Source organism: Colletes latitarsis, chromosome 4 (assembly GCF_051014445.1).
Source record: "Colletes latitarsis isolate SP2378_abdomen chromosome 4, iyColLati1, whole genome shotgun sequence".
Lineage (NCBI taxonomy): Eukaryota > Metazoa > Arthropoda > Insecta > Hymenoptera > Colletidae > Colletes > Colletes latitarsis.
The window spans coordinates 36,719,574-36,743,855 of NC_135137.1; the positions used below are offsets into that span (position 1 = coordinate 36,719,574).

The 24,282-nt window shown below is 36.6% G+C and overlaps 2 protein-coding genes across 6 annotated transcripts in view; both read right to left on the reverse strand.

Moving 5' to 3' along the window:
* Positions 1-6,087, reverse strand: part of Fim (plastin-2 fimbrin) — a 45,021-nt gene extending 38,934 nt beyond the window's left edge. Inside the window, exons 1-2 of one of the 3 annotated variants that reach the window (XM_076764129.1) lie at positions 5,839-6,087; positions 5,106-5,280 (exon numbers count right to left, since the gene is read on the reverse strand). In XM_076764129.1, coding sequence (XP_076620244.1) covers positions 5,106-5,156 — 51 coding nt within the window. In that variant the 5' untranslated portion in view covers positions 5,157-5,280; positions 5,839-6,087. Of the gene's footprint in view, positions 1-5,105; positions 5,558-5,838 lie in introns of those variants that run through there. The other 2 variants (XM_076764128.1, XM_076764127.1) reach the window with 2 other exon arrangements.
* Positions 6,088-8,241: 2,154 nt separating this feature from the next.
* On the reverse strand, positions 8,242-23,799 carry Kdm5 (Lysine demethylase 5). 3 transcript variants are annotated; one of them, XM_076764124.1, is made up of 18 exons: positions 23,306-23,799; positions 20,007-20,223; positions 19,753-19,913; positions 19,309-19,668; positions 18,950-19,228; positions 18,375-18,867; positions 18,047-18,174; positions 17,774-17,968; positions 16,127-16,587; positions 15,795-16,053; positions 14,890-15,712; positions 14,604-14,812; positions 14,196-14,420; positions 14,066-14,114; positions 13,535-13,938; positions 13,185-13,305; positions 12,960-13,102; positions 8,242-12,672 (listed from the first exon to the last, which is right to left on the reverse strand). In XM_076764124.1, exons 1-18 carry the CDS (start codon positions 23,534-23,536, stop codon positions 12,538-12,540), a joined length of 4,893 nt encoding a protein of 1,630 aa, XP_076620239.1. In that variant the 5' UTR covers positions 23,537-23,799; the 3' UTR covers positions 8,242-12,537. The 3 variants fall into 3 exon arrangements, with proteins under 3 accessions (XP_076620239.1, XP_076620240.1, XP_076620238.1); XM_076764125.1 differs by having other exon boundaries at positions 8,242-12,603; positions 14,030-14,114; XM_076764123.1 differs by having other exon boundaries at positions 14,030-14,114.
* Positions 23,800-24,282: the final 483 nt, after the last annotated feature.

Below are 24,282 nucleotides of genomic sequence, written 5' to 3' on the forward strand. Positions count from 1 at the left end.
TTAAAGTTCAATATAACATTGTTTTAATTTATTTCTCCCACCATAACCAATACCTGGTATACCACTGTAGCTATTCCACTTACATGGTGTACGTGATTGTACGTGCAACAGTCACGTCGATTCGTGTTTGCGCGTGATCGAACGTAACAATAATGAGTTTTGCGTGTCCTTAATTAGAAATGATAACCGTAATCGCGTACACCGCGATAAAAAGTCTACTATCGCGAGATTTTGGAACTCGATATGAGGCTAAAAATCCGTCGTGTCGTGGGCCAGCACCCCACACAGAGCGTATCTCAGGGGTGGTCCCCCGAGTATGTGCCCTTCACGAGTATCTGCGTGCAGTTTTGCAGCAGTGCAGCAGGATACGTCGGAAGGGGTTGCGTTCGCACCGGTAACGCGATCAATAAGATAATTGAAGACTTTCTCGACAATGCCGGCGGAAGGGAGCAATTTCGCCATCTCCCTTGTACTTGAGCAAGGTCATTGTTTTCGAGGGGATTCTCATCTCGTTCCTAAGCACCATCGTCGCATCGTTGGTTATAATTTGTATCCTGCCGGCTTAAACGCATTTGGACCCCGACTACGCCGAAAACGAATAAATCGAGGTGAAACCCGAGGACCCGGTCCTCATAACTGTGACTCATAAATTGCAAATTCGATCGATGGGTCGGTGAAAAAGAACGAAATTTACAGGAGACAATATTGTCCCTTCGATACCACTTTAATTGAAAATAATTATTTGTACGGAACAGTTTCGTAAACATCTTAATTAAGACGCGGTTTAACACGTTAAAATTCGCCTAAATGAAAAGCGAGACAGAAATAACTCTGCATTTAACGTGGTAAATACGCATGGAACGAGATTTGGCTTCAGTTTTTTCTTTATCAGAGCAGACAGGGAAAATGTTTATTTAGCTTTCTAAAACATTCGTGTCACATATGGTGTCTCTTCGAAAAACACCAATTTCCAATGAGATCGATTTACCAGAAACTCGAGTGCTATTCGATAAAAAGAAAAATTAATATATTGCTTGATGAGAGTGTGCCAACTTATCTGCGTTGCTGTAATCGCCAATGTGTACAAAATTGAAACAAAAAAATATGGAAGTTTGAGAACCACTGATCCCTCGAATACGTTAAAGTCTCCGATGCAAGGCAGAGGAATTAACGTGCTCCTGCTCGCGATCCAATAATTCGATATATCTGTTTGATTAGAACGCCTAGATTCGAATTCTGTTCAATTACCTATCGAAGGTGATACGACGTGGCCACGTGAACAAGAAAGAAAAAAACAGATAACCACCCAAAAAACACGTTCGTATTTCGATTGGTAAAAAGCGTCACGAGCCAAGGAGCGCATAACAAATTAATCCGCGCCCAATGGGTACAGAGGCGAGGAAAAACAAGCGCCTCGAAACGAGACCGCACGCTCAGTTAATCAACCGTGAAAAGTGAACTCGCAGAGAACAAGAAACAACGACCTGGCAACGAGACACGCCGAGGCACTCCGCGTGCTACGAAAAACCGGTGCACGGTCTTACGATTATCGGACAGGATATCTTGGGAAGGAATCGTTCGACCGTAATGGTAAAAAGTAATTCGAACGAGCGTAGGTATTCGGAGGACGAGCACGTGCGACGCACGACGATCGCATGAACCTCTATACGTACGATGCACAGTTATACAGGGTGTTTGGCCAACCCTGGGAAAAATTTTAATGGAAGATTCTAGACGCCAAAATAAGAGGAAAATCAAGAATACCATTTTCTTGATGAAGGCTTTGTTAAAAAGTTATTGACAATTGAATTAAAAAATTTCAAATCGTTCTGGAAAAATTATTTTCGGTTGCGGGGATCAATTACAATCATTTATGGTCATTACACATACCCACGAAATCCTACCCATTTTCGAGAAAAAAAATCGAGAAGGTGTAAAATTTTTGGACGAAAAAAAAAATTTTAAATCGTTCTGGAAAAATTATTTTCGATTGCGGGGATCAATTACAATCATTTATGGTCATTACACATACCCACGAAATCCTACTCATTTCCTAGAAAAAAATTCGAGAAGGTGTGAAATTTTTCGACAAAATTAAAAAATTTCAAATCCTTTTGGAAAAATTATTTTCGGTTGCGGGGGTCAATTACAATCATTTTTGGTGAATAGACATACCCCCGAAATCCTACCCACTTTCTAGAAAAAAATTCCAGAAGGTGTGAAATTTTTCGACGGGAAAAAAAAATGTCAAATCGTTCTGGAAAAATTACTTTCAGTTACAGGGGTCGATTGCAATAATTTTTGGTCATTACACATACCCCCGAAATCCTATCCACTTTCGAGAAAAAAAATCGGATAGGTGCTGAAATTTTTCGGCGAAAAAAAAATTTGCCAAATTGTTCTAAAAAAATTATTTTCCGTTGCAAGGGTCAATTACAATAATTTTTGGTTATTAGACATACCCCCGAAATCCTACCCATTTTCTAGAAAAAAATTCCTTACTGAAAATCTAATTTCTGGCCAGAAATGTCTGCCCGAATTTTCATGCGAATCTTTAAAACGTCATAACTTCCGAACGGATTGGACGATTTTAATGTTTAAAAAAGCAAACGACGCATATTTTAGTATAGAATATGTAGAAATTCTAAAAATAGTCGAAAAGTTGGTCCTTGACCCCGCAAAATGAGAAAAACCCCATAAAAATGGTCCAATTTTCAAACAGTCATAACTCCTACAATTGTGAATATATTTCAATGAAACTTTTTCCGAAGAAGAGCTCATGGGTACCTACAAAAAAGTATTAGACAACTTTTCTGTAGGGCGTCAAACAAAATTACTAAAAATGAAAAAGGAATTTTTAAGAAAAATCGACAAGGTAGGTGCTTAAATTTTTCGACGAAAAGAAAAAATTTCAAATCGTTCTAAAAAAAATATTTTTGGCTGCAGGGGTCAATTACAATTATTTATGGTCATTACACATACCCCCGAAATCCTACCCATTTTCTAGAAAAAAATTCGAGAAGGCGTAAAATTTTTCGACGGAAAAAAAAAATTTCAAATCATAATAAAAAAATTATATTTAGTTACAGGGGTCAATTACAAGCATTTTTGGTGAATAGACCTACCCTTGAAATCCTACCCATTTTCGAGAAAAAAATTCGTGTAGGTATTGAAATTTTTAGGCGAAATTAAAAAATTTCAAATCCTTTTGGAAAAATTATTTTCGATTGCGAGGGTCAACTACAATAATTTTTGATGAATAGACATACCCCCGAAATCCTACGCATTTTCGAGAAAAAAATTCATTACGTGCGGAGCTTTAAACGTTTATAACTTTTTAACGAAGCCTCCATCAACTAATTGGTATTCTTGATTTTCGTCTTATTTTGGCCTCTAGAATCGCTCATGTAAATTTTTCCCAGGGCTGGCCAAACACCCTGTATACATAGTCGTTCGTGTGCATAACTGTGGACTATTCCAATATTTGACTAGACTAGGATAGTCTACACGAATGTCATTGCTCCTAGGTTACCATTTGCATATCACTATTTTCCATTATAACAATATTATTATTAAAGTATCATTACTCGAACATTATTATTCGGATAAGGCTATATCTACTTGCACTATTTAAATAACACGGATACTGGCAATATACTTTAATATCACATCTTGTCATCGACGGTTCGAGTCACGCATACGAACGAACCATTATGGCTTGTTGCTCTTCGATATTCGAATATGTCGCATGCTCGGGAGGCATCTGATCCCTCTTTATCAATATTCAAAAGCAACCAAAAGGCTGTAGACAACGTGCAGGGAGTGATTAATTTAGCCAACCACAACGCTTTGACTCTCTTTCTGGGAACCCTTTCTAGGTATACAAATAGCTAATAAAGGGGTAACAAGATAATCACACGAGTTTATAAATATACTGTTAGTAAAAAGTATAGAGAAAATATCGAATTAACACGTTGACGCGACCAATAGTAAAAATACGCAGATATTTGACGAGTCTGAAAAATACACAAATAGTATCGAATTATATTTTACCGAATATTTGAACCACCAAAAATTCCACAAGTCCAAACCCAATTCCAGAGTCGGGACTGCTCTCGCAGGGATAACGGTACCGGGGCATTTTAGAGACATTTATCAGGACGAATTAAAGCCCGAAATTTCGGGTTCCGTTAGGTACGCGACTCTCAGAGAACGGTAATGCACGATAAACGAAAGAGCAGATAGTTCGCGTGTCGCTTTAACGTGTTTCTTTCGACGAATCGACAATGGATGCTCGTTTGAAAACACGAAAGGAACGTAAATAAACTCGCTAACTGCCGGTAACCTGACCTGTCCTTGCAACGGATAACGCCAGCTCGCAACAAACGTACCAGTTAACGGACTGTTTTGTTCGAACTGTTTAACGAGCATACGACACACACGATGATCGCCGTACGGACAAGAATGTGCTCGCACGTGCGTAAACATCCATAACCGAAGAGTAAAAGTGAAAAGCGACCGGGTCACGACATTCGATATCGAGCATAATTACGTGCTCGATCGATTCGACATGAAACACGTTGATGTTTGGCATCGCCTGGTAATGCGCTCGCGAATGTTACGTACGGTTAACATTTTTTTTTTTTTTCTAAATAAATTGCGGATGATTCATCCGTTCCATTCGTACGAGGCAATTATACAGACCTTCACCGACTCGTTCGTACGATGCATAATTTTCTATCGCAGGAACAGCAGAAAGCCAGCCAAGGAAATCGATAAATCGTAAGCGATCACTCGTATTTCATTACCGTGCACGCAATCGCGAAGAAATACGACTCGTTGCGATACTGCATAGATTTCAAACTTCGTCAAGGCTTGGCATAAAAAGAGTAAACCGACTGCAGGGCGGCGACACCCGGCGTAGTCCCCACGAGGGTGGGTTTCCACGAAAGCATGCTGATAAAACCGGCGATCGATAAGAAGTCGGGGTTGCATACAGTAATGTGCACAACATCAACGAAAAACCATCGTGACCAGCGTGTCGTAACGCGTCCCAGCGCGATTTGTTCGCGGAGAAAACGTAAAAGGAGGTAAAAAGGACTCACCGCCCGCAATTGTTCCAACAACTCCTGCCGGTCGTCGATCGCAGTAGCCATGTTGCTCGAATATACTGTAATCCTTTCGTCTTTCCTTTCTCCGCAGTCCCTGCGCGACCCTTCTTACTCCCTCTCCTTCCTTCCTTCCTAGGCTGCCTTGTATACGAGTTGCACCACAATCGTACTGGAAAATGTCGAACACGAGTCGGTAATTTTCACCCGGTACACGCGGATAGTTACAAGAACGGTTACTTGGGGCGTTCTCGCACCTCGCGTACGCGTTTCTGGTCACGACGCGATCACGAAGCAGCCAGACACCGCGGGAACGCGTCCCACTAGCACGGAGTCGCAACGAATACTGAGGCGCCATACGCCAAACGGAGCGCCCGCCAGCACCACGGAGAGCCACGGAAACGCCCGACGAATCACGAAGGGACCACTGTCTTGACACCTTGGGACAGGTTCGTTTTGTTCAACGAAAATACCCAGACGCTGATCGAAATTACGATTCTAGCTTATCGTCTCGACTCACGAACAATTCTTTTATCTTGTTTACTCTCGCCAATATTTCGCATCTCGAAGCGAACAAACGTTCCCAAATTGTCGACAAAACGTATCCATTAATCGTCCTTTTATTACTTTATGCCGTACGATCTACGCGTTCGTTACTTCACGAAGTCGAAACTTGTTGGGTTCTTGTACTTCGGAATCACTTTGGTCGGCTGACGAATGTTTTACGTACCGTCGAATGCCGTACAATAGAACGGACGAAAGCTGCCATTATTTGGAACTATTCCCCATTCCCCCCTGGCAGTTACACGTTTGAAAACCTGAGGGCGGAAATTGTCGTGCTCGACTCACGTCGAGTCGCTCTTTGCGGATGATCTCATTCAACGTGTCGCGAAGTTTCGTGCGCCTCGTACTTCGTAGAAGAACCATAAATTACGCTTCGACTTGCCCTTCTACGTGATCCCATCGTAGCAAATCTAAACACCATAGAAATAATGGAAGTAGCTTTGAAGAAGGTTAGTTCGTCTGCGTTTTTTTCGGAATCCCATTTAAAATGTTTTCTCGATGTCCAAAATGACATTGAAACGTACGGTATGGAACTGCTAAAAGAACGATGCATTCGATTCTAACCATATTATTCATAAAACCATTTCTGTCCGCGTGACAGAGATACAAATGCCTTGCACCATGAAATTACAGAACACAGAGTGAAATATTGCAGACTTCCGTGTGCCGGAAATTACATACAGACGTATATATGATTATCCAGGGAATAAAACCAGTTACCTTATGCGAGCATAACCCTGTTTCCCCCGAATGTAGCAATCTCATTAACACACGACCCAATTCAGAGTAGACTGCAGGAAGCATTAAAAATAAATTAACCAAACAAAGTTTCTAGTATGCGTTGTTTGTCATATTCAAAACCGATATGAGATATGTAACTTCGACAAGCATCGTTTTATTGTTTTGTAAATTCTTCGGTAGCAGATAGAAGCAAAAATGACAGATAATGTAACCTAAAATAGATAGAAGTGAAACAAGAAGGAATAAACTTACTAAGGCAACCAGAATTAGATAAAAAAAGAAGGTATGCGACATTTAAACGACGAACATCCTCATTTTCATAGCTTGTTTTTAAAGCGATACGTGTTTACCATTCTTGCTACCAATTTTATCGTCTGCGGATAAAGAATAGTATGTGTGTTCACCGCGGTTTCGCCTCGACGTAATTAAAAATTGAAAACGGAACGCTTAATTGGACAAGAAAGACGCGACATGAACGTTTAATAATCGTACTTCGAGCAACGACGACCATTGTGCACTTCGTCCCTCGGAAAAAATTAAAGTCGTAAAGTATAATGTGACTAATAATGTGCAATGCGTAAATCACGAAGGTGAAAACGATTCTTGAGACGCAAATGACACTCGCGGGCGTTCATCTTTGTGTAAACGAACAAAACGAAATGCCTACAGCGGTGATTCATTTTTTTACATATACGTCAGATACATATACATCGAGAAGAAAAAATTCTGGTTGACTCACTCGCTCGGACCGATGCAAAGCGAAGTCTGTTTTCATGTCTGATTCGATATTAAAATGCATCGTTGGAGGACGAATGGGTTAAACCAACACACGCGATTCCATCGTGTATTTTAAATGTACCTATCGAAACATGGCTGGAACTCTCTTAGAAATCATACCTTCCTGATTTATTGTAACAAACGATCGTGATAAAGAAAAACAATTTCGAGTTGGGACATTTTACGATATAAAATTAAATTTCATGAAAAATAGAGATCGAAAATATATTTCGCATAGCGAATACCTAGCGACTGTCGCTTTAAGCTTGATATCAAGACGGAAATCGATTCTGCGTTCCAATTTTTTCTTTAACGCCTGAAATATTACTTTTACTGAAAGCACGTTCCACGCGAGCACGAAAATCTTTCTGACCCAACTTGCCCAACTTCCCGTTGTGCGTCGTGTAAACGAGAAATTCACGTCTCCCCCAACTTTCATGTTCCGCCGCTCTTTATTGACATTCTATCTCTCCCACCGGTCACACGAATACGCTTCCACGGGCATCGACCCCTTTTAAATAATGTTACATCACGGGAGATGAGCAACGATCGACTTGTCAGAATTCCTCGGTTTCTAAGGGAATTTTTCTGACACTTCACTCTGCCTGCCTATAAAAGACTGCCTGCTTGGTTCCGTAACGTTGTAAAATCTGTTCCACGTCGTTGGAGATAGGAATATTCCGATGAAATTCGAAAAATTTCTGTCTGGGAATAGTTCGTTCTCGAGACTCGAATATGAGACAATGGGAAGAATTTTATTAGAGTAATGCATATCACTTTTTAGACGCTATATTAAAGAAATTTTTATCAATATTTACGCATTAAAGTAAAAAAATAATTCCCAGTTTGTTACGTAGCGTTTCCTCCTTTATGGATTAAATAAAAATGTGAAATTTTTAATATCAAGAATTTCTATTTTCCGTTCAGCTAGACTAATAATATTAAAGAGTTGTTAGAAATTATTTTGACCCAGTTTTAAATAATCACGTAGAAACAGTTCGTGTGCATCGATTGCAAGCAAACACGGGTGAATGTGGAAAAACAGTGCAAGTTCTTCGAAGTATTGAATGTACATGTACACATATACATTAAATATATTTTATCGGAAATCAAAGTGATATAATCTTACAAATAAAGGACTACTTTAACGCTACTTAGCCTTAAGTTACATTTACTGTTCATAAATATTCGTCTGTCTACAATGATCCGCGTATAAAGGAAATAAACTATATCCGAGCGTCGTATAGTAAAATAGTTATTTACGCAATGGCGACGACGATGGAGGATCGCACCCATTAACAAAAGATTTTCTCGTCAACGAATCAACTTCGAAGAGATTCAAAAACAAAACAAAACAAAAAAAAAAAACACGAATAAATGAAAATGTAAAAATACGAAATCTGCAATAGTGTTTTCTCTACCGACTATACACATTTTTGGTGGAATTTAAAGGGGGCTTACTTGCGAGGCGAAGTTTGGAATAACTAAAAACAAGTAAAATTTGTCAGAAACGCTCCTACGCGAGATTTTTCTGCGATGTGCACAGAAATAGGAAGAAACAAAGCGTAAAGAAACGTTCGAGCTGATTATTAAGACGATTAGTAACGATGCATTAGAAGTTAAGTAACGCCTTCTGACTAAATCATTTCAATGAAAATGAATGATACATTTGCTTGTAAGTAATTATCATAAATATGCACATATTAAACAAAAATTAGGCCAATATCGAAGTTTCCAATTGATCATTGATTTTGTATTAAATTCTATCACTTTTTTTTTTAAATACAAACAAAAAACATATGCACAATCCTAAAACGATATAAAAAAAAAAAAAGAGATGAAACATTCACTGACGTGAAAATAAATGACTTTCTATCACTAGTAAGCAATTCATAATCGTATCACAAAATAGGAGTTTCAAACGAAATCCTCGATGAATTAAAAAAAAAAAGAAAAACAACTAATAACTCTCCCTTTAAACAATAAGCGCGGCGATGAAGGTGAATACGTGGACGACGTTTAAAAAAAAAAAGTATTAGCTGCGCTCAGAAATTAGAATTTGCTACACGTGGTCGTGACATCTAATTACAACATTAATTTACAAAAAACGATTTGGTCGAAATATAATACTTTTTCTTTAATAATACACTATTTGTTCGGGTCCAGTGAACTGTTTAATCTGCTAGAAGTGCATGCTACGTAAACATTTCATTGCAAGGGAAACGAAATTAATACTAGACCGTTTTGTGCTTGTCATCGGGGAAGGCGAACAAAAGACGAATCTCTTTCGTACGATGAATTAGTACAACTCCTTGGGAACGTGTAGGCACTCGCCTTTATACATGCTGAATCAATATTTCAAGTCATCAATATTCAACATAGTACACAAGTGTTTTTATGGTAAAGTACAATGTTCCAGTATGTCCACCCTGCATGTAGCAACAGCTGTGAGCAATCACGCGGTTTCAATCTTCTCAAGCTATTAATCACAATGCATTTTTAATGATAGTGTACTAATGAAATTTCTCGTGTGCCCCTTTTATTACATTTTCTGTCGCTTAATAGAAGAAGATGATTCTAAGTACCTCGTATAAAATATATGCAACCAATATATGTGTATATATATATGTACATATATATATACATATATATATACTTTTTATTATGAAAGGAAACAAATGAAATTCACACTTCGTCTAACCCAAACCGCGAAAACACTATCGTTAGAAATTCACTGTGTTCCCGCGTATATCCGGGCTGAATGATCTATTTGATCATCGAGCCCGTATGTATCTGTACAAAAATATATGTGTGTACACATAATGTCTCATCGATTCTTTGACCCACAGTCTGTTTTAAACGTAACGCGTAACACACTGATCGTAGACTATGTACGATACACGACGATACCTCTTATCTCTACATCAGTTATTTCAAAATGGATTCTGTTAACCGATTGCAGAAACAATCCGTCTTTCTTAAGCTACGTCTAACAATGGAACATAGATACTTGTTAACAGAATCCATTTATATAATGTAAACACTGACAGTCCGCGTTGTACGGATTATACGAGCGTTTAAAACAGTCGCGTGTCCGTTCCACACATAACATGCATTCATAGAGTTTAACTTTTCCTTGGAAACTCAATGAACGACAGTTTTTTTCTTTAACAAGTAATTATACAAAGTTTTTCGCGCTGCTAACACGCTGTTTCGCCAATTGATCTAGGATAGAAGTTTCTTTTTTTTTTATACAATTACACTTTGCATACCGTGCAAAGAACTACACAAGTAGACAGAGACACGCACATAACACATTTGCACGAGATAGTAAAACGAATTGTTTTTCTTTTTTTTAAAAAAAACTTAGTTCAACGATCACATTAAAAAATAACTAGAAAGTCATCATTAACTACCATACGAAGCATGGTTTTGTACCAGAGTCAACATCAAATACACAAATTCTATATTTTACACGAATGATAACGATGTACACCCCCTTTCGTTTTTAATCCTGTTCATAGAGAATGAGATCCATATGTTTTAATGCTTACAACATTTATAAAATCATGTGTTACGGAATATATCTTATCGTTAGTGTAAGTATCTTTATAACTTTAATATTTAGTGATTTTATAATACTTTAATGTACAAAGTAATAAGTATGGTTTAATTACACTATTACGATGCGTTACATTACGTGGACATTAAAAATGTTAGATAAAATTTAGTTATGTCAAATGACCGATCAAGCCTCTAACATTGAGAATTTTAGTCGATGAAACGTTTAATTCATAAAACGATACGATTTAAATATTAGCAATGTAGAATTTTATCTATTATTAGTACGTTTGCCAAATTTAAATATTAAAATGGTAACACAGTCGTACGAGAAATTAAGACAAATATTATTTTCATTTAGTTGAAATCATAAAATTATGCATTAGTACCTGAAATAGAATTTGTTGTTTCTATAAAAGATACTTTCTTCGATTAGGCCCTTTCAAGAAATCTCAACCCAAATTAATACCATAAATGTCCGTGGCAAGAAGTACGAAATTAAATGAAAAAGTAAATGACTCGTGAATGGAACCAATTATAAGTTGTACACTCTGGTCCAAAATCCGATAAATTTTAATTAACCATATCAGGAAGGCAGATTTAGATATGCTATGTATCTGCGTGTCAATTCATTTCTTTATACAAACTGTAACTTATTTCTACCTATTATGTTTCGATCTAATTTCCTTATATATACGTATAATATCTATATCTTAATACACACATCTCTCAGTCTATCTGTACATACTACATGGTGCAAACGGACTTCTGTTCCACTTTGCGCCATTACAATTAAAAACTGATACAAAAACTGACGGAATCTTCTTCAGAACAGAAGTATTCTGAGACGACTCTTTTCCCCCTTTGTTACGCCTATTCGCCGTCGCTAATTTCTTTTTTTTCCTGTGTCACATATATCGCCCAAATCGTTAGGTCAAACAATGCCCCAGATTCTGTTGCATCCCTCTACCCTGCACTCATTTGAAGACTATCACTCTCACGCTATAGATCGCATTATAAATAGTGTTAACGCATACCGTTTGTTATTTGACAGTCGTTGGTCTCGCGAAACGTGAATTTTCTTTTTCATCGACATTAATAACGAGAGACAAGGGACAACAAGTTATAATCAGATGCAAAATATTGACATTTTTCAAAAATCCGCGTATAAATTACGAAACACATCACGGTTCATCCGTGATATCTACGTATTATGACCCATAGAAAAAGTTTTTTTTTTTTTTCGGTAGAATTTCGTAATTAATTTAGAATCAACGTATACTTTGAATGTAAATGTAAAAACAAACAGGGATTAATGTTATAAATTAACATTAACCAGTTCGAGCCGTTTAGGCGCGTAAAAATGTAATGCAATGAAAATAATTTACCACAAATACAAACGAATGTATTACACTTGAACAATAAGTCCATCTCCTAGCAAGGATAAACGTTTCTTATCTCAAAAAAAAAAAAAAAAGAAAGAAAAAATAAAATACAATGCAATGCTATACATACGAAAAACTTTGCTGTTCTATAAAGCGCATCAAATCAAAGTAAAAAAAATAATGTTCACAGTCGTCAGGATTGAAATTCGACTGTAATATAATACTTTATCTCCAACGTCCACTCGCAACAATAACCATATGACACACGATGACCTGCAGTACCAACGGACTGGGGTAAAAGTGATAGGTAACATTAAATGTCAGACTGTAAATTTACAGTCGAAATGATTTGAAATCGGTGAGCATCCTAGCCTTGTACGGAGCTAACAAGATAAAGTGGGCTAGTAGGTCCTGACGAACGATGTCGTTTCCTGGATGTCTGCTTCACTGTCTGTGCCCTGGTATCCCTGAGATTGAGAAAGGGAAAGAAGTGCATCCAGGCCTAACGATTCAGCTAGCGGATCTGGCGCTCTCGACTACAGCATGGGCAACAACAAAAAATATTGCTCTAAAACTATAATATAATAAAAACGCTACCACGCAAATGAACGGTAAGAATCGGACAAATGAAACTGAGAGCAACAACGTTACTGAAAATTCGACTGACTGGATGATCTGCTAACGAAGAACAAACAATGGTAACGATAAAACGATAATCCAGCAAATGTTCCTTTTACGCAAGTGCAGCAAATATAAATAAAATTATCTGATCTAAAATTAGCAGCGATAACGTACGCGTATGAGTCTACTAATGCAAACATACCGTCGAATTTTGTTCTGCTTCTTTGCAATTGCTACAAATGTAATCGTCTTCTTCTGCTATTTCCGTGCGATCCAATCCGACGCAGTGCATGTGGAACCAACCTTCGCAGCCACCATCGCACTGAACCCAATCAACTTCCCTACCTATATTCGAATCAAAGTATATAGTACGTTTATAATAATAATTATATTCAAATGATTTTGTCGCAAATATTGTTACTCTTACCGCTGGGTCGTAAGCAATTGACAGCTGCGCAATCATCTTCTTCGTCGGAAGTGTCTTGTTTGGTCTTCTTCCGGTTACCACCCCTTTTCTTCGGCACCTCGTCGCCTTCTTTGCGTTTCATCTACAATACATATTTAACTGAAATCGAGCTAACCGATGTTCAACAAATTGTGTTTATTTCATAGATTTTCAATTCGAAAATGTCTCGAATTTAAACTTTATTATAATTATAAATACATGATGCGTGTAATCTGTTCGTAAGAGAATTTCTAATTATATTATACAAATGCGAATTCCATTAAATTTGAAAGTTTTAATTCGAGGCAGATCGTATTTGTCAATATAAATACCTTTCGAGGTCCGCGCTTTAGGGGCAACGGGGAACTGGCAGACTTCTTTTCTTTCTGTAAACCCTTACGTTTGGCTAAATTCTTCTCTTCCATTTTTTGTCGTCCGAGTTTTTTAAGTAGCTCGAACTCCTCGGACTTCCTTTTTCTTCCCCGCTTTTTTATATCCTTTGGGTCCTGGGTGGTTACATTGGTTTGTACTTCTTCGTACGTTGCGTATTTGCGAACAGTACTTGGACTGTTTGTGTGACTTAATATGCGCCATATGTGTTGCGTTTCGTCAAGCGCGACCTCCAATAGATCACCTTCCATCATTAATTCTTCTAGGCGTAACCTTGCTGACTGCGAGAGCATAACTGCAGCTTCGGTTGAATCGTTTGACTGAGATTTACGTTGTACTTTAGATACTAAAGAAAAAAAAAAGATAATGCATGAATGTCGCGAACGTAACTGATTTGTATAGTAAAAATCTGTTTTCTTTATAAAGGGAAATCTTACTATAAGAGTAAGCGTGTTCGTTACTGTTAAACGTACTGCAACTTGGTTCGTCGTCGTCTATAGTAACAACATCGTCGTCGTCGTCCTAAAATATATCACGTATGTATTCAACCGCGTATAACATTTATTTTACACACGAATTTACACAAATTTAATTGACACTCACTGCAGTACTAAGTGCACTATCGTCCGAGTGTACACCGCTAAGTGGCGCAATTGCTTGTACCCTTTGATGCAGTTCGGGGTTATTCGCCGCTTTTTTCAACTCGCTACTAATTATTTTTTCTGTCTTTTCTCTTGCCGCGGCTTCTACTAATTTTTGCGACAGAACGGACAACTTTGCTAACGCCGATGAAATTTCATCCGTAGCTAATGCTTGCCGAGCTCGATCCTATTCAAAGTACACACAATTGGAAATTACGTTGCGTATTTGTTACGCGAAAGTTTTGCAAGCATTTAATTCAAGTGGAAGGGTAGGGAAGTGTCGATAAAAAATTTTGAAAACCATTGTTGTGTATGACTATAAATTTCAACATACAGCCGTATTAATATTCGTTTCTTGTGGAGCACTTACCTGCCAATTCATTGCGCGTTCTGTTAGACATTGCAATGCCTCACCTTCTGGTAAACGAATTGGAATTTTTTGAAGACTGACTAAAAGTGCCAAGATTGTTTCTAGCCGTGGTCGCCGCGAGCGTAAACAACAAGGGCATAAAAACTTGATCTCCCTCGACATTGGTAATTTTCCTTTGTACGACGTTTTTGGTAATGGTACACAATTGGCTGAGAAGAATAATCACGATTAAACTACTTTTAAGTTTAATTCGTAATTACACGCGTACTAGAAATTTGATACTTACAATGAAACCAATCTTTACAAAGTTCACATTGAAGCATAAGCCCGAATCTTGGTCGACGACAGACGCAATACCTAGAATCGTCTATCTCGGTTTTCATTAAATTTCTCTCTCTTAAATTTCTCATTGCTTCCATTTCGCGCTGTTCGGCTAATTTGAACGCAGCCACGACGGTAGCCGAATCATTGGAATCATCCAATTTTGTATCACAGACAAAGACAGGTCCTACGGACTCTTCACTCTTACTCTTCTTAGCCTTCAACGCTTGTATACCAACTCCAATTCGCGGAGATAAAGCCTCCATTAAGGTATAATGTGAATTTTTCCTTAGGAATGTTCTTGCTGTCCTTTCTTTCCAAGCCTTTGCTTGCGAAAGAGTAGACTCTAAAATTGGTAAAGCATCCAAGTGCAATGGAATACCTCTGCCCTTTTTAATCAGATCATCTAACGTATCATAGTAAGGAAAATTTTCTCTTGCTTGCACTTCCTCCACCATTTTTGTCCAATTTTTTGCTTTGTTCAATGTGTCTTGGAGAATGTCTAAACTTGGTAAGTAAGCTTCTACTTCGTCGGCTTCGCGAATAAATTCTTCTAAAGACGATATATTTTGTCTGCTTTTCATATGAAGGTACAACTTTGCTTTTTCTTCCCATTTATCGATTCCAATCATTAATGCTTGTAGTTCGGAAAGTGTATTTTCTATACTCAAATGAGGCGGTATCGTCATACCTTTTTCAATTAATTTTGCTAAATCGTCGCGGTGTATAGATTTTGGATCTTCTTGAATAGATTTTACTTCGTCAAGCCACTGAATTTGTGTTAATTTCTGCAATAAATAAAATGTGGAATCGCGCTATAAAATAAAGAAAGATCGTTGATAAAAATAAGTTCAATTTATATCTACTTACTTGTTTCAAACAAACGAGTTGAGGTAGCTCGATACAGATAGAATCTCCAAAATCAATACATTTTTCCAGCTGTTCGATATCACAATTATCCTTAGCATCTAACTCTTCGGCTTCTTTTTGAAATTGTAACACTTGATCAAGTATAAATTTTACACCATCTGATTCTTTTAGTTCACAGCACAAATTTGTGATTTCTTTATAAAAAAGAGTTAATTCTTCTACTGTAAGTTTATATTTAGTTTCAACCGATTGTCTGGTTCTAAATAACAAATATTAAAATAAGTATATTTACATAACATGTTTTATGTGCACAAACTGAAAAGCAATTGTACCTGGTTCGCTGCTTGTTATTTAGAAGTTGTTGCGCGACACTTGCACACTTTTCAGCATCTTGTACAGCAGTTGTTAAAGCTGTTAATAGCTCACTTTCTGGGAATTTTTTATTTTCTGCCTCATTCAAAAGCTCCTTCAACTCGTTCAACTCAATTTTATCGCTCTTCTTATCAGGATCCATTGCTTCTTTTACTTTTGTTACCCATGAGTCAAATGACTCTGCTTTTAATTTTAACTTTTGTAACATAATGGGTAGCTCGTCTAAAGTATATCGATAACGTAATGTGTGCTTCTCTGGAGAGCAATCACAAAGTTCGGTAAAATGTCTCAAGCAAACTAACTGTGAACTCTGGCATGAACATGTAACCGCACTTAAGAAACAAGTTGTTTTGCACGCTTCACACTGCCTCTCATCGTCAGGTAAAAGTTCAAATGCTTCGCGTTCTGCTTCTGTTACGCCCTAAAAAACATGATTTTCATTGCAAAATCATTCATGGAACCATTTACTATTCTCACATTTTTAAAGGAACATTAAATCAGAATGGGCCTATGTATCAATGAAACACATGTATCCATCTGTGCAAAAATTTACTTTACTATACAGAAAGATTTTGCAAAAACACGATCCATTTAAGAATATCGTGGACACTTTTCGATCAATTCACGAGAAATATTATAAAATTCTCCGAATCGACAGAGGAAACGTAATGCCTGTTTAGCATCATGGCAAGGCTTTAAAAACATAACCTCTATTCACCAATTAAAGTTACATAATCAAAATCAGAGACACACCAAATAGGCATCAGCTTAGTCAAGGTCGATAACTAAAGAACGATCGCACAAAAACTATTTTAACGACAACGGACACAGGCTAACCAAATATAACGAATTATATGGAGGCATTAATGAGTAATATAACATGGATGGTGGAACTCTACTGCGATGACCAATGGTTGGCAATATCAGACGCACACACACGTCCTGTACCGCGTGTGCCCGCATGGCTACGTTGTATGCGTTTGCCGACGTATGCGTGCGACACTGTGTGCCTGAATCGGTGAGGGAATGCTTTAGCACTTACTATACTGTTTGACCCAAATACATTGGTCTGTGCATTCAGAATTATAACCCGTCCTGTGTTACTGGCTAGTTTCGGAGGGAAAATTTAAACGTCCAAAATTTAATGACCAAATCTTCTTATACATTTTAGTTAAAACCGAAGCGTAATATTATTAAATAATTAATAACTCATTTGTATATTTATTTACTATGTTGAAGAGCTAATGTAATATAACAAATGGGTATTATACATAAGTTATAATCCTTCCAATCAAAATAACGGGTCCAACTCACAACGAGCGATATTTCTTTTCTACTATGTTTAATTTTAATAAATAAGGAAATATCTTACTGTAAAAGTTGGTTGAATTTTGAATTTTAACTTCTACGAGCATGTATTAAAATAATGTGTAAAATTAAATGCCGCACTCTATTGACGATGACCACGGAATAAATAACGGTCTGATGGTTAAATAATGATGTAAAAAATACATGAATCAAACACTTTTGTGAAACATTCAGTTATGTAAAAGGGAATCAATCATTTCAGGAATAAAATCAATAATATTTATAAAAGTACAACTTACCCATTCCAATAAATTTTTTCGTAATTTTTTCTCGTCGTCTACCATCTGCAGCATGTCATGATAAGTTGCGGTCGCAATTCCTATATCCAATGAATCTGGATCCAGTGACATTTTGCATACCAATTCATCATGAGAAAATACACAAAATCGTCTTAAATTCGAATAATGCGTAATACATTCCCGGCCAATTTTAAGCTATTAAACACACAATAGAATGTAGAAAGCATAGAATAGTAAAATTGGTGATAAAAAACATTTAGGGTGACAGCATACCCAATCGGCAGGTGCGAAATTTACAGCTTCAGCGAAGTTATATCCCTGATTGAATCCGGCGTGATACGCTCTTGGAAATGTCACAACAAATTCTCCCGCGTGCTGATCAGTTCTGAATACTGGAACACCTAGAGATAGAATTTAAACAATACTAATAATCATTAATATAGTCAAACCTCGACTTATTAGTTCAATAGAATTAGGATTTGTGTCTAGAACACAAATAAACTTGCAAAAACGTTATTATAAAATCGAGAAATATCGAGTAACATAACTTGAGGATATAGAAATATAGAGCCTTAAAATTTGTCTATTAATTTTACATTACCTTCGCTTGTTAAAATGTTTGGATTCATTATAGTAACCAACTGATGGAGCAAATCTGGCTGGCTATGAAATAGTTCTGGAGCAGCAGATTTCATTGAATGCTCAAATCGTTCTGCCTGAGCGCCTGGAACACCGTACCACGTTTTTGGTTCCCCCCAGTGTAGGTAGTTGATTGAGTAGCTCCAGTGATCCTCATTGTGCCAGCAAAATGTTGCAAAACACATGCCTACATACATCCACGGTACTTTCATGCCACTGATGTCAGCATTAATATGACCTAATACGCTCGTACGTAAAACTGGCAAATTATTTAAATTCCATGAAGATTCAGCATATTCTTGGTCGCATGTAAATAAATTAACGCTTGTTTTTGTCGGAAATCCCGAACCATGATCCATTGTGTGTAAATCTGCCCCATATTCAACTGTTACATCTTCATCGATCGAAGAAACTATTCGCCAAAATTCTTTTTCTACCAAGGATGTTGGCACCATCTGCAGCAAAATAATTTCATACTTATGTTGATTTGATCAATTCTATATTCACTGTATTATTAAATGCGAGAAGGTAACATACATGTACAGGCATATTGAAGTAATCGCTCTTAAATTGATCAGCCATTTCTCCAAATTGTTGAAGAGTATACTCTCTTTGTGCTTGCTCAAATCCAAATGCTTCCATTGGCTTGGAAACTTCTTCAGCAACGCATTTTGGACACCGCCAATCACCTTTTGGTATTTCTGTTAATGGTGGCATAAGACAGAAGGTATGATAACTATCATCACATCCATCACAGAGAAGCATATTTTCTTCATTGTCACCTCTTCCACAATTGTGACAAATATATTTTGCCAACTGCATAGAAACATGTATAATTTTAAAGAAAATATTTATACATAATTATCATAGAGAATCAAGACATGATGCATACTCACAGGATCAAATTCATAAACAAGTTTCACACCTCTAGTCTTATTAGATTTCTTTCCTTCTTTGGTATTAAATCCAGCCATTTTTGGGCCAGGTCCATAAAACTGTAATTTCTTAAGCTCTTTACTATTATCCTCGCCATTTTTACTTCTCAGTCCATCTTTACAGTCATTGTCAGAATCACATTCTTCCTTACAATCTTCTTGTTTAATAGATACTTCCTGTTTTTCTTCTTGACCACTGAATCTTTTTGACCGCCGTGAAAATTTCTCAGCTGGAGGTTTGATTTGCTGCCGTGAGATGATTCCATGTGGTTTATAGTCTCTATCCTTCTTTTCGCTCACATTGGAATCTGGTTCAATTTTCTGTATAATTCAATGTATATGAAATATACATATACGCGACAACTTACTATAAATTTCACACTGTACAAAAAAAAAGTAACTTACAATGTCTGTCAAAGTTTTTCCTTGCTTAAAGACATCAAATGGATACAAAATTCGTTCATAATGATTTTTTAATATGCTTCCTACGCTACGTCCAGATGGATAACCTAATTTATTTGCAATTTTTGCCCACCTTCTTTCCCTTGTTACCGTCTCAATCCCACCTGTAATTATTGTGCTTAGTATTAATATACTAAGCTCATAGTATCAACCCAACTATTGTTAATAGTTTTGATAATTAAACACCAAACACAAACCTTCATCTGTGACAATCTTGTGTAAAGAATATAAATCAAGAGCTTTGCGTTCTACAAGAGGAATTTTTAAAGAGGAACCTTGAAGTTCCCAAAACTTTGCAATTTGATCTAAAAAATTGAGTTTTATCCTTGTCTTTGCCTCCAATTCATTTAATCTTTGTATTCGTGGGACAAATTTAAATTTATCAACATCAACAGCAAATGGTGGCTGCCAATTCTGCAAGAAAGCAGTAAGAATTCCATACAAATTTGTAATGTTATTTCATTTATAATGTAATGAAATAACAGGATGTGAACAAGAAGTCATAATACTAGCATGGCATCATTACAATATTATCAGTACATTAAATTATTACTAAAAGTTATATAATATTTTAATTACTCCTATTTATAAGATTCTTTTATTCATAAAAATTTAATATAAACTTTAAGACAATTTTGCAACGTTTTTCGCTAACATTGCGATTGTGTAATTGTGCAAATTCGTTAATAGAATACCATTGATTAAATTTTTAAGCAATAGCTCGAACGAAATAAGACGACTTTCCATTTGTAGTATGTTAATGTAAAAACATCGTATTGCGTTGTTTACTACGACTTTCAAATTCGTACACCTATGCAGTGATACTTACAGGTCTTCAGAAGAGTCAATTAATTCAATTAAATTGGGATTTACGCCTATAATATAGATAAAATTTACAAAAATACCGTTATCAATTTTAATCGATATCGATCTAGCAATAAAAAAAATTGAAAAAAATAGAAAAATTGCGTGTATTTTGTTATCATTTAATATATTGAGAATTCATTGACGAAGGTAGTAACCCATAAATATATATGTCTAAATAATCAATAAGTGGCTTCGTAGCTTCATCTCTATCATGACGCAACAACCATTGCAATGGTTGTCGGTCAATTTTTTTAAGGGCATCATTCATTTTTAATTAAAGCTACGAATGAATATCTTTGGTTAAATGCTGTCTAGACCTTTGGTACTTAATGCAACGATCGAATAAACATCGAAATATCATCGTACGATGTATACTGCTACAGCGTACAAATTCACGAAGATAATAAACGAAACATCGCTAAGATTTTCTCCATATACGACGCCCATTTAATGTCGTGGCCATAGTTATTTCCGTAATGGCGTCATCCCGTTACAAAATATAAATTTTCTCAAAGGCTCACAAGTCATTAACAAATAAATCGTTATACTTAAGACGGATAATCGAGCATACAACAGAGATTCACTTGCGAATTAACATTAACAACAACGGTCTTGGTCAAAATCATTTCTGTGCAATCTAAGAAAGCAATTCACAGAGTGGAAAATGCTGACAATATATTCAACCTTGTTAAACTCACAAATAGACTCTATGAATTAAGAATATTGTTTAATTGTTAAAATTACAAGTATTTTCATATCATGCATTTGTAAAGTTTATAACAGACATGTTGAATTCGTGATAACAAGTTTCAATTATTTAGATAACAAGGAATATGTTGTGGATGTTTACAAATTAGATTAACGAATATTTTCGGAATCGTTTCTCAATGAAAAACTTTTTGTTACGTTGATTTGCAATAGTTCCGACTTTCAAATAAATATATTTTCAACGTGTGATCATACGTTATAGTAATGCATTAATAATTTTTATCATAGCAAAATAACTTTAAATGCCACAATCATCTACCACATGTTGCCGAAATTCAAACAAATTTTGTTGAAATTCTAGATCGTTATTTTAGAATATTTCAAAGATACGAATTATATGCGTATGACATCTTTTAACCCACACTTTATACAATTTTCCACATAATTCGCAGCATCATAATACTCGAACGATACTTTGAAATATGATTAATTCAGAGGCAAGAGCTAAATATAATTTAATCGAATGATGCTATATTTAAAAGAAAACTCATTTTCTTATATCATGAATTTTACATGGTGGTTTATAGACGTTAATAGTTATGGCATTCGATTTATCCTAGGATTATTATTAAATCGAATTTACTGTTTCTTTCCTGTATTTTTAAAAATTGAAATACATTTGCTAACATCTACGTGTAAAACCTTTTTCCACGCGTGTAGAAACAAAATGGAGGCACAAATCGGTTCTAATAGTAATACAAATTAAACGAACAATATACGAAATGTGGTTTGCCAAGGAGAACATTCGGAAAGTAAAAATTTCTTCATATTTTGTATTTAAAAATGTTCCATGATACTAAATATTCTTTGGACATATATTATATAAAGCTTAAAGGACAATGCAAGTTTCATCATTTGCTTGAAGGAAATTACAAAGAAACTTTTTTCAGTATACTAGCATTTCCCATGTGACACTCCAAAAAAATGAACAAAATTCGCGTACACGAAAGCTTGCACGATCGTCTATGTGCTTCGAAACGAAATAGAAACTTCTAAGAAAATATCAAATGATTCCCATATTTGTGATATTACGATATCAGAACGTCCCAAGAAGATCGTTGACCACGAATGATGATAATTTTTTCAGCGCTTTCTCCGTCGATTCCATCAGCATCGTTTATAATTTCCAAAACATTTCGAGACATTTTGCTAAGGTGACATTGTTTCGATTGTCTCGGCCATTTTACATAGCGTACCTCCTAGCTATAACGATATTAATGTCGCAATGTGACGAGTACCTAACGTTACTTGATTTCAGATTTTTTTGCTTTCCGAGAATTCTCTCTTTTGCGATCGTAGCTTCACGATTAAAAAGATACGAATGCATTTTGGACTTCGATACAATATCTATCAATGCATCTTGCAAAGACAAAATGCTTTGACACACGGCATCGCAGTCTTTTCTTCCCTTTTTCACCGTATTATCATTCGTCTCGTGTCGACCGAAACGCTGCGACTCTTACCAGACCCCAGCGTTTTAACGCTGATACGAGAAAAGGCGACCAATGATATTGATATGAAAATATGGTGTCACGGGAAATTGACTTTATATTTCGATTAATTTTCGTTCTAATGTACGTATTACGTAGGAACTCGTTTATTTTGTGATGTCACGGCTGTGATGTCCGTACGGAAGCGTCATAGCATGTAAACGAGGTCGTGCGTGCATATTTGCACGCCCGACATTCACGAAAAAACACAAATTTGTCCATTTGTGCTCAACTCCGTTCAAACGAGACAGCGGAGAATAGGAGGATCGATGTGTAGCGTCCTTCCCACAATAATGGATAGGAAAGAGAAAGCAGGGAGAGAGACAGAGAAGAAAAAGATTGATGTAATCGCGATGGAAGGATTTACTCACAGGCGGCGGTTTGATCTTACAAATACCAGACTTCTCCGCGATCGGTCGTATTTTTGCAATGTAGCCAAGGGGGTCGTGAAACTCTTCAATACTCGGTTCGAAGACCGGCGCCTCTGGCGGTATAATGAACTCGAAGTCCGAATCACCACGATCGCAAGCCATGTCTTGGGTGCAGTGATAAGTCCCGAAAAAATCCTCGCAACCGAAATTCGTGTCGAACCTCGATACCATGACTTGAGTGTCCAACACAGCTTGGACGCGGATAGGTGGCCCACACGCACCTAACGCGGGTGAGGACCTCGCGCCAGCTCCAGCACCGTTACTCAGCCGCCGGCTGCGAGAATTTGTTTAGCAGTATGCTTCGGTAAACTGTCATCACGAGCTGCATTTGTGTATTTGGTGGAAAGTGATTGACAATGTACGCGTTAGCCACGAAACACACGACACACAACATCCACGATATCACGCGTAGCCTCGCACACGAGCAACTGTCCTATTCCTTGCTTCATATACCTCTTCTTCCCTTGTGTCCACTTGACTGTAATGCAACAGTGGCGCCACCTTGCATCGAGGAACGTGTCAATAGCGATTCATGTATATTATGCTTTTTGTAAACCGTTAACGGCACAGACGCATCTAAGAAAATATTGTTATTTACATAGCAAATTGCATAAAATATAAGCTTAATAACATATATGCCGTTACAGACTTTACCTTAAATTTTAAGGAAATCTGCGCATCGTCGGTTAAAATTTCAATTACGATACATGATAAATAAAAACGAAAATTCCCTATGACAGCTTTTAGCTTTTTCCATTTCTTATGTAATCAATTTTAATATTGACTTATACAACTTTTCAACGAAAATTATATAGTAAACTATATATACTTTAAACATATATATTAATTATGAAATCAGTTTGTATTCTAATACATCCGACATAAAATAAATACTCTGTAGTGTTGAAATCTTATTA